General features: G+C 40.0%; 1 protein-coding gene across 1 annotated transcript in view; it reads left to right on the top strand.

Annotated features, from left to right (window-relative positions):
• The first annotated feature begins 13 nt into the window (after positions 1–13).
• The window catches only part of SRPK2 (SRSF protein kinase 2), a 98,102-nt gene continuing 86,563 nt past the window's right edge, over positions 14–11,552 (top strand). Inside the window, exon 1 of the mRNA XM_010012863.1 lies at positions 14–205. Within this exon, the coding sequence (XP_010011165.1) occupies positions 168–205 (38 nt within the window). The 5' untranslated portion in view covers positions 14–167. The remainder of the gene's footprint in view (positions 206–11,552) is intronic.

Here is an 11,552-nt window from a genome sequence, read left to right as displayed (position 1 = left end):
TGGGCCGGGCTCGCACAGGCGCCGGGTCCTGCGGCCTCCTCCCGGACAAAAGGGCGTAGGGAAGCGAAGCCGCCTGGGCAGTAAGGCTGTGGAAAGCGAGGGCAGGCGGTCTCGGTTGTGAATATTTTCTGATTTTTCCAGAAATCAAGCAGAAGATTGAGCTGCTGATGTCAGTTAACTCTGAGAAGTCGTCCTCTTCAGAAAGGTACAGCTGCATCTCCTGCATGAGCGGTTCTTGGTGTAGCACTGCCGAGCAGCGCGCAGGGCTTTGCTCCTTCCCTCGGCACGTTCGCTGGCGTTCTGTACGTTCTGCATGCTGGTTACTGTACCGCATCCATCGAACCTCTCTTTTTGGTTAAGCTTTGTGCGTTTTTGCAGAGCTTTCTTTCATCGTTTTATTTTTTTAATGAAGCCTGCCGAGCTGTAGCATGCAGTTCATACTACAGCAGGCTGCTGGCTTGTGTGTGCTGGTGCTGCAGACCCTGCTCCTTCCCACTGCCGTGCAAACAGCATCTCTAAATTCGCCTTTAAAGACCTCGCATTCTTGTGTTGCAGGAAACCGTTCCACGGTTGCAAAGGGTTCCTTTCAGTTTAGATGCATAGGAGATAGAACTTGGTGAAGCGTTTCGTGTCCTGTTATGTGGAAAGGGAGTGTCCTTTGCAAAGTAGCTCAGGAATCGCAAATCCTCCAGTTAGTCACATTCTGTAAGATAGATGTGATCCTTGTTCAAGTCTGTGCTAGGAAATGGAGCAGTCGCTGCATGCAGTAATGGTTCATGCCTGCAGGTAAGGACAAAATGACTCAGAAGTGTTTTTAAAGCAATTATTTTATCTGCCAGTCAGATTATTACGGTTTGAAGTAGCTGTTTTGTTTCGAAGAAATATTCCGGGGTAGTAAATGCACATTTAAGTTTTCTGACATAAAATAATCTGCTGATTATTTTGTCGATTTTCAGTGATACAGCACTGCTCACTTCTGCTTTGCTTGCGACTGAATTCTAGGAGAGATTTTTATTTGCAGAATTGCTTACATCCAAAGCAACAGATTCCACCCCCCCCACCCCCCCCCAAAAAAAAATAAAATATTTGCAGTAATCTTTTTGGCTGTATGCAAAAAAACATCCGGATATTCTATTTTGCCATGTTAACATTGGACATTGGCAAACCCCCCCATATTTAAGCACTCAAACTGTATGTTTAGCTGAAATTATCTGAAGTGTATTTTAATGAATGGCTCAGCATAGAAGGACATGATAATGCACTGAAAACTGTCTTAAGAAAGCAGGCTAAAAGGCATCTTTCAGAATGAAAGAGTGCTGTGTGGCATGGTTTTGGAAAACAAAACGAGCAGCTTAATTTGATTTATATTTGTGTGAGATACGTAGAAGCAAACTGCATTGCTTTTCACCAGCTGTAGTGTAACAAAATATCAGCAATGAGAAATACAGAAAATGGTGGGGGGGAATGGGTTGTTAAGTCACCTTACCAAAATGGAGAAATATAAGAAGAGCCTTGAGAGATACTTTATTTATTTATTTATCCCAAATTAAGAACCAGGGAAGAAAACCTTAAGGTTTATTTGCTTTCCTCTGTCCCACCCCGATGCCTAAAATTTTTAAATACAAGACTGATAAAATGGTGGTGATAATGGAGAGGATGATGGGGTGAAAATAGTAAAGGAAACAGGTGTTAACTTGATTTTTGGAAAGGCTTTTTTTGGCATTGCTGTGGGGAAATTTGGTATGTAATATAGATATTTATTTTGTAAATATGGATGTTACACAGCACCCTAAAACTGATCAGCCTGTTTTTGAGCAAAATGTGCTCATAGTTTAACTAATGAGAGTTCTAGACAAATAGGTCCCTGTAAAGGATTATAACACATAGTTAGAAAATGATGCGTTTGTCTGAGATCCATTTAAATGCCATTCATTAAAAAGTAATATTTTTATAACAGCATGATGCTTTATCTTGTAAAAAAGATTAAAATGTCAATGTTGTATATGCACATACATTTCTTCGGAGGATTTAAATATGTGGTACTGTTCATTGGGAGATGGATTTGACACATCAGCTGCACAATTTATGTGGTCAGTTGTAAATGAAAACAACTTTTTGTATAATCTGAGATTTATTTTTTTTTTAATAGCCACATTCTTTTCACCTATCTAAAAATAGCTGGAATTTTTTTGCAAGCTGTTATGAAACAGTGCTGTCTCTCCTATTAGCTGCCAGTTCCTTTCAAGACCCTTTTAAAATTGCTGTATAAAAGTTTTTAAGAAAAAATAAACATTATGGTATTGTCTGAACTGCTAAAACTGTCCTCAATCTGCTGTATAGCAAAATTGCAGTGTGTGTTCATACCGTATGAACATGAAATTATGCATGTGTTTGACAAACACCGAAAGGGAATTTGTGCTTACATATTTAATTATTAGTTTTTACCCTTGCTTGTGGTGGTTGGGCTTTTTGAGACGCTTGAGTTCTTTGGGTGGAAATGTCAGATAGAAGATCTGAAAGAGTCCATGGCTTGTTCCTGGTTTTCCACACTAGCAGAGACTGCTAGACAGTGCTTGCATAGCAGGAGGGAGGGAGAGGAGGTGCTCTGTGCATTTACAGAAACATGAAATGGCAATAGAGAAGCTCATTACTTGCCTCTTTCTTTGGCTGGTTTTTGTTTTTACAGGACAGTTCAGCATTTGTAGGTTTTCCTGCTCACTTGGCAAGTTCAACATGTTATCCTATCCTAGAGGAAAAAAAAACCTGAGAAGGAAGCTGGAATATAATGGATGGCTTAGCAGTTACGGAAGATCAACATGTTAGAATCTTGCAGCATTCTCTTAGGATAGTTGGTTGTTTTGTTTTTAAGAGGCTTTTATGAGAGGTTAGTAAGAACATGAGATGAACCCTTTTGTCAGGGATCCTCTGAGATGTTAAAGACATTTCAGCCTTGAAAAGTAAATTAATACAAACTGGAGACATTAACTCGTAGTGACATTCTTCCTTCCTTTCCCCTTACCTTCTTCCTCGAAAAACTGTAGTTGCAGATGAAGGGGATAAGATACCTGTGTTTTGTGTGTTATGAGATATTTCATTAAGCAGATACAATCAGGCAGGATCTGTAAGTCCTAGATTTCTAAGTAGTTAATGTTGCTGCTGTATGTGTTAACAGCCTGTGACAAAGTCCTCCTTCCTTGTTGATAAGGTAGCCCGGGTAACTGCGTATGGGTGTGTGTACATGGACGTTACAGTGGATCAGGTAACCTGGAGCTTGTTACACTAAATTGGTTTGTTTGAATGTCTAAGCTTTAAGTATAGTGTGGAAATGTTTTCCTACAGCATGCTTACAGTGTTACACACACCTGGTTTCTTTATCCACTAATCAGTAATTTAACTACCATGTTCCCCCATGTTCTTCATGTTTCAGTGGAGGCTTTGTGAGGTTACTTTCCCCAGCCTTGCAGATATCATTAGAAAGCAAGTAGCAGCAGCCAGATGGAGGACGACGGTCTTTCAGGAACCCTGCAAGAAAGCAAAAATACTTTGATTTCTGTTGTATGAGTTACACACTGTTCTCGTGCACAGTGTAGTCAAGCCTTTGAGCTGTACAGATTTTCTTATTTTGCTCTTTTTAGGGCTCTGTGGTTTGTGTTTCGTTTTGAGAAAAGTCAGTTCTTCCATCTGGACCACTTTCTACTCTTTAGACTGCAATTATGTTGTGTATGTATTTTTCATAAAACTTCAGTACAGAGAACTCTCTGTATTTTGTTTAGCTCTGATTTTGGATTCTAAGTATATGTCATCTTAGCAATGCAGTTTGACCACAGGATATTTAGTGGGAAAGGTTGTTAGCAAGGCTGAGAAGTCTGAAATATTCAACCTGCCTTTTTACGTCTTGCTGCAAAGGCTGCATATCCTTGTTAGTTTAAAGTGAATTTCTGCCTCAGTGTTTTTTAAAAGGAATAGCAGCCATTCATGAGCACTCTTAAAGTAGATAACCAGAGTGTATATAATTCAATTCTCACGATTTTGAGGGATTTCATAAATAGTAGCAAAGGGAAGATACTTTCAAATGACAGTAGGTCAGCAAAGTTTGTTATTCAATATGTAGAAGTATTTGGGGTGGGGCGGTGCAAGGTTTAAGGATGACTGTTGTTTTTGTGTGTTTGCTTTTTTGTTGTTTGGGTTTTACGGGTTTTTTTTTAGCCTTGGGCTATGTATACCTCTCTCTGTGATTTATCTTTGCAGAGCAAATTAATGTATTAGTGCTTTTACGTAGTTTCTTCATCAGGTCATGCCAAGAATGCAGTCAGGGATAAATTAAAGGAGAAAGAAATCTAAAATAATGAGGAGGAAGAAAAAATCTGGAGTCTGTCTGCTTCTTTTTCTAAGAGACATTAACATTAGTTGATGTAAGAGGCACTGTGAAACAAGTTTATGATGCTGAAGGATTCTTTTGGGTTTAGGAAGGGGGGGTTGGGTTTATTTAATTGTGGATGCACTCCTTCTCCTAAGGCAGAAGTGCCATTTGTAATGAAGAACAGAAATAAGACACATGTTTAGAAATAGAAGAACCTTCAGTTAACAACATTTAGTTTGAGCTGACATTGCTGCATGTCAGATAAATGTGTTGGAATAATTACTAAATAATAGGGTATTACAAGATAATTCTATTGTTATTTATGTAACTAGCACTGAAACAATAAATACTATCTAAGTAATGCAACTATTTCATCAGTTCCACTGACTTCTAAGCATGTTTTTTAAATACCATCTTTTCTTTAGCTGTCTTCCTGCTTTACTTTCGTTTTTAAGTGTAAAAGAAGTATTACCTCACTTCCATTTTGGGGCAGTCAAAATTTATTTTTAGTAGTCAGAGAACTTTATTTTTTCAGTTTTGTTTAAAATAAGATACCAGTAACAATGAAGAATGTATATTTTTTCCCCCCTTTATTTCAGAATTGCAAGCTAATACTACTATTCATTGTATTTTATCTTAGAATTAGGAAGGAAATAATCTTATCTTAATGTGGGCCCTAAACTATTTGTGCAGGGAGGCACTCTCCAAACTCTGCTTGGTGACAGCATGCCTCTGTAGCTCTCTTAGACTAGATACTTAATTTTAGATTACTAAAATGGGACCAAACTGAACCCTGTATTTTGTGTATTTTTCATCTTAAAGATTTCACAGGCTCATTGTTTTGGAGTGCAGGGCTTTTAAGTGAACTATGAAAGGGATGTAGAGAGAAGGAATGCTGCGATGTGCTGTTGTGCTAGTCTAGGCAAAAGAAAAAGGAAATAGTCTGTGTAGAAGCAGCCACTTGCAGAGCATCTTTTTCACTTGAGGTGATATTTTTAGGGGACACAGCACTCGTTTTAGAGTTGCTAGTGCCTATATCAGTTCATCAGCAGGCTTTGAAAAGATTTAGAATTTGAAGTGTATTTTATTTTTCAGTGATAGACTTTATTTCTGTGTCTATCTGGAATTTCTGCTATATGCAGGAAAATCAATGTCCTTGGTATTTCATTGCAAGTGTAGTATATCATTAGTATCCCTACTAGTCAGTGATCTTCTGTGCATGAGTTTAGATGTGTTTGTTTTTTGTTTTCTTTTCTTCCTTTTTTTATCTTTATGAGCCTTTTATAATGCAGTTATTTGTGAGATAGTTATTACAAGCAGGTTTCTAATATACCTTCTGAAAACACAAATCTTGGGGTTTGGCACTTACTGTTGGGAAATTGGGAAAGAGAGAGATTGAAGATGCTGGGAGGTTGTACGAGATCTTCCTATATGAGAACTGTTCACTGGGAACTAATTGAAGCAATTGAGTGATTAGAACGGTTGGTGGCTAAAAAAAAAAAGCATGTAAAGTACTTGGAAATTATGACTTTAACAATATACTTTATTAGAGGTACACATGTATTTCAGTTCCACTTCACAGTAAAATATCAGCAAAAAGCAGCGGGTCATTTCTAGCAAAGCCTTTTGTATCACACGGTCTCTTTTGTGACTTAAAACTTTTTGCCTAATCACTGTCTTAATCCTGACTTCACTAAAATGTACACTCCAAGCCCCTTGACACATGGTGAGGGAGCATTACCTGATAGATTGTATGAAACAGTATGTACCCATGCCAGATAACTGCATTTCTGTGTCACTGTGCTGTGATACAGGATAAATGAGTTAGTAGTTTTATGCACCTCCACATTATATACTTACAAATGAAGAATAAAGTATTTAGCAGTTCATAAAAATCAGTACATTTACTGTGATGCGATATTCTCATTGATCTGCAATTGATGTAGTTACCAAGAGATGCTAAGCAACAGGTTAAGCAAATGTATGCCAAGGCATTCATTTTGTTGCATGTTTTGTGTATTAAAAGCGTATTATCAGGAGACTGTGGCATCCCTCAGGTTGTGAGTAGCTGTGAATCCTGCCATGCAGTTCAGAGGATCAGTCTTTCTGTTGGATTGCAAGATACCTTTTCTGTTCAAAGGATATTGTGACCAGGTGGTCTTTTACTAGTTGTGTTTTCCAGAATTTTACACTCCTGAGCCAGTATCCGCCCCAGGTGCTTCTCTGTTTTCATCAAGACTCCCCCTAAGGCCTGGGTAAACTCTTCAGAAAAGTTCAGACAGTCACTGTTGCCTTAAAAACAAGTGTGAACATTGTCTCATCTGGGATGCCTACCAAACTCATGCTGCTGTTTGTGACTAGATGGACAGTGATTTGCTATTTCCCTTTTTTTCCTCTCTCTTTATTCTTTAAAGCTCCAGTTGCAAAACGAATGTGTGCAACTCCATGCTCTGCCTGTTATATATACTACAAACAAAGGAGTGTCAGTTCTTTGCCAGGTTTGTTTACACAGCTTTCCTCCTCTAATTACAGCGTTAGGCCAGTCAGACTGTGGTTGGTTGCTTCTCTTCCATGACCGGACAATATTCAAGACCAGAACCACATCCTATGTAGATGTTCTGTTTATATGACGTTTTGGCCATTGTGCTTAATAAGATGTTCAGAAGGCACTTTAAATAACCTCTCTGTACTGATAAATGTGTGGTGGTAATTGTAACTTTATCATAGAATGGTTTGGGTTGGAAGGGACCTTAAAGCTCATCTGGTTCCAACCCTTCTAACATGGGCAGGGACACCTTCCACTAGACCAGATTGCTCCAAGCCCCGTCTAACCTGGCCTTGAACAGTGCCAGGGATGGGGCAGCCACAGCTTCTCTGGGTAATGTGTTCCATTGCCAACCACCCTCACAGTAAAGAACTTCTTCCTAATATCTAATCTAAATCTCCCCTCTTTCAGTTTAAAGCCATTCCCCCTTGTCCTGTCACTACAAGCCCTTGTAAAAAGTCCCTCTCCAGATTTCTTGTAGGCCCCTTTAGGTACTGGAAGGCTGTTCTAATGTCTTCCAGAATGTCTCCTGGAGCCTTCTCTTTAGGCTGAACAACCCCAGGTGTCTCAGCTTGTCTCCACAGGAGAGGTGCTTCAGCCCCTCTGATGATCTTCATGGCCTCCTCTGGACTTGCTCGAGCAGGTCCATGTCCTTCTTGTCTTGTGGGCCTCAGAGCTGGTTGCAGTACTGCAGGTGAGTTCTCACAAGAGTGGAGTAGAGTGGGATTTATCTTGTCTGCTAAAACAACAAACACCTGTAAGTTGGTGATACCCTCATTTAGTGAAAGATAGTATTTCCTTCTTTTGAAAGATTGTGAAACATCTATATTTTAATGTTGTGTTGGTTAATCTTGAAGACTATTTTTCCAAAATCTGGAGCAGTGTAATTCTGTGTAAGGAGAATAATTCCTTAAAGCTACTTCTTATTTGGAAGAATGTCATTGGAATAACACGAAAGATTTTAGTGCTTTGTTTTCATGAAGCAACTTCCTATGCCCCAAATATACTGGGATGTTCAGTTGCTTGGTACTCTGTTCAGTACCAAGCAACAGTGTCCTCACTTCTGTTGCTTGGTACTAATGTGCATGGGAATAGGGCTGTGTATATCTTTTCTGGGGCCAAATAAAGCTGTATTAGTGCAGAAACTCTTCTTACGCTATGTGCTTGTCTTGTCAAAGCTTGAATATTAGCAGTAGTTCTGGCAGAACCAGTAAAATTGGTTTTGTCATTAATACTACTGTAAAGAGATGATGTTACTTTCTTTTGTGACTACTGTATCGGAATATCCAGCAGTGATTTTTTCTGTGGAGGTGGAAAAGGAGTCTGAAATTCCTATTGGTTTCAGTGGACAGCTGTTCTGTTATTCTGTGTCCAGCATCAGGACCTGCAGATTCTCATTGTCTGTCATCTAGAGCTGCTGTGGCCACTGCCCACAGAAGCGTTCAGTTCCTGCCATGCCCACATACCGAACAGACGTATCAACCTCTGTTTATTCCATGCCATGAACTGGAATGGAAGATGTTTGAAGTTAGTTCTCCCTCTATAAAAGGATTACCTTACTCATAGGAGACCATGTGTGGTGGTTTCCTCAGCTTGGTGCTTTGTCATTCCCAGTATGACAGTGTAAAGCCTTTCCGATGGCTCCTGTTGCATATGTGAGAAGAATCAGGAATTTCCACTGCTGCTTGGTGTCACAGCTACGAGAAGTGTCTGCTTCCAAGAAGACTGTAATACAACTTTGGACCAAGACCTCCCTAAGAGATACAGAAAAGATGATCAACCACAGTGATTCAGAAGTACTTTTTTGTCAGTTAAAACATTTCATTTCTAATACAATATGAGTAAGAGTACAAACAGTCTTTATGTACTTAGTTTGAAGTCTCACTTGGCTTCTTCCCAGGTAATTAATGTTTCAGAGTGTTAGTCTAGACAGCTAAATAAAAAAAGATAGATCCTTCCTCAGAATACTTATGTTTCACAACAGAAGTGAAAGAATGCAGAACTTTGAAATTACTGGTGATCAAGGAAAAAGTCTTCTTTTTGTGAAGACTGTGAGAAGTACCTTTCTCACAGGTACTCTTGATACCTGTGTGTGGGTGCATTACGGAGATGATGAATTAGCACAGACCCTCTTCCTTGGGCACCGTGGCTGTAGTGTGCTGCCGGAGAGTGCAGGAATTCTTTTGCAGACCACTAGTAGTCAAAGGTACTGTTGCTCTTTATGGAAATCTGTTTACAAGTTTCCTGAAGGCAAACTTGTAAATCAAATTACAGGAACATATTAAATACCTACATTGTTTTGTCTGTATTTTTGCCTTGTGTTACTCTTCTGTTGTAATGGTGTACAGTTGATTCCTGTCTTGAAAAGAAAGCACATAGGAAAGATCCAGTTAAGATTCCTTTCAGCCATGTTTAGCACATAGCAATTTCAAGGGCTATTAAAAGCACCAGAGGACATCCAATTGAAGTAGAATGGTGCCCAAGAATGCTAGTACATTTTTGTCATTTTACTATCATTTAAATACTCAGCAGTTTACCAAATGCCTTAACAAAACTGTGTGGAGTGTGTTCCAGTAGATGCCAGGACAGCTTAGGCAGGTACAGAGTACCCCAAACTCAAATCTAAGACAGGTTTATACACTTCACCTTCCAAGTGTTAGTGATAGCTTTGCTAAGAAACTTGCTAAAGGTGTATGCCCTTTTAGCCATGCCAGTTGTTAGAGGTAGCCAAATGTGGGGGCCTTGGGTCCCAGGGGCATGTCTCCTGTCCCAGCTAAATAGGAAAGCACAAGGCTGCTGTGGTTGTGTGTCCCCAGGGCCAGCCAGCAATGAGGCTTATTCCCAATAAGGGTGTGTGTGTGTGCACATGCTCTCATGCAGCAGCTGGCCACATGGATCAACAGAGACTCAAACCAGTGCTTTTAGTGGCACCACATAAACACGCACAGAGCACTCAAGAGCTGCATGGAAGGACCAGTCCTTTTCCTCCTTTCCAGCTCCTCAGGATGGATGGATGTTCACTAGTGGAATTTTCACAGGAACTCACTCACATGCTATATGGGTCCGCTTGGTTCTGAATGGTCCATGCAGTTGCTGAAGCCTTGACCTGTTTGTTTTCCTCCCCTGTTGTTGGCATCTAGACCCATGAGCCCCGGAGGCCTGTGTTCTCACTCCAGTTGCTGTTACTTAGACCTCTTACCTACTTGCTGACCAGTCTGGCTTGAAGTTGGCTTGAGTTCATACACACACTCAGAATAGAAAGTACCCATTTGCACTGGACCTGCCCTGTTTGTCCTTTTTTTCCTGCTGTTTTCCCATATTTGTTTCTCCTTTATCTACCTTTATCCCTCTCTCTCCACCTCTAGTGCTTTTCCTTAAACATGTCATAATGTCTTACATATTCTCACAATCCCATGATAAAGTTTATATAATCCTAAATGTTCTTCCTTCCTGCATCCTATAATAAGTCCTGTACTCCTTAAGGCAGTAAACTTTAGTTTTCAAGGTATTTCTGGGGAGAGAGTTTTCTCCTGTACTTCTCTTGGTGGTTTCACACTGGGAGAATATGGTCTAATTGATGATCTTGGGAATAGCTGATTCAGGTGCTCCATTTTCACTGATCAGGTTGTTAAGAGTTTCTCCACCTATTTTCCACTGATCTTGCTGGGTCTGTCTCTGTTATGATTAGCCTTTAATCAGATAACCTGACACTGGTCTCCCAGGGGCCTCATAGCACCTGCCAAAACTGGATCTAGGTCTGACATGGGCAACCAAAAGATTGACATCACCTGAGGATGCGCAATTCCTTTGCTACTACTTCACAGTCTCATGGAAATTTAACATTGCAAAGTTTTGTCTGCTGCTTAACTCCTATTCAGTTTATGGACCTGTATTCTGGAAAGGAAAAGTGAGGTATCTCCTTACAACGTGTTAAATACATTCTCTGCTTTGGATGTAGACCTGCTGGAGGTGAAATGGAGGCAGAGCTCAGCAATGACCATAAGCAAGTAGTGCTGCTTTGCTGAACTTTATTCTGTGCTTGCAAAACCCATTTGCGGTAGATAGTGCAGGGATGCATAATAATAGTTCTGGAACATGAAGACATCCTGCTTCTGTGTTCTGGTCCAGAAAATAGCTGTCTGGTAATAGCAATGAAAAAGTATTTATTGGGCCAGTTTTAAAAAGGCAAAAAGTAATCATACATCCTTGTTCAGAAGGGGAGTAATGTCTCCAGGGTGGACAAGGAGGCCAGTCATTAATTTGACCTGCAAGCATCAAGATATTGCTCAATTCCTTTGCATGGTAGCTAAGCGGGCAAAACCCATAGACCCACAGAGTTTATCAGCTGATACTTGGCTATCTGACATCTGTATTCAGAAAACCTGGCATGTATTATTTCTAAGATAAGAGCCCAAGAGCTAGCTAATACTTGAGGCTTTGCCAAGTTGCTTCTCTCAGGGAGAGAAGTAGCTTATGTGATTTGAGGGTTGTGAGATTTTTTGTGTGTATGTGTAGTCCTGTTTATTTACAGAGCATGTAAACAGAGCTCTGTTTGCTTGAGCAGAGTAGAAACCAAGTGCAACAAGCAGCTATTTTGCTGATGTTTTCAATTCTGCCTGTCTAGCAAGTACTGTATTAAAAAAACCC

Source organism: Nestor notabilis, unplaced genomic scaffold, assembly GCF_000696875.1.
Source record: "Nestor notabilis isolate BGI_N333 unplaced genomic scaffold, ASM69687v1 scaffold4434, whole genome shotgun sequence".
In the NCBI taxonomy this organism is placed as follows: Eukaryota; Metazoa; Chordata; class Aves; order Psittaciformes; family Psittacidae; genus Nestor; species Nestor notabilis.
Note: the sequence above shows the minus strand (reverse complement) of the source record. Positions and strands in the feature narration are given on the sequence as shown.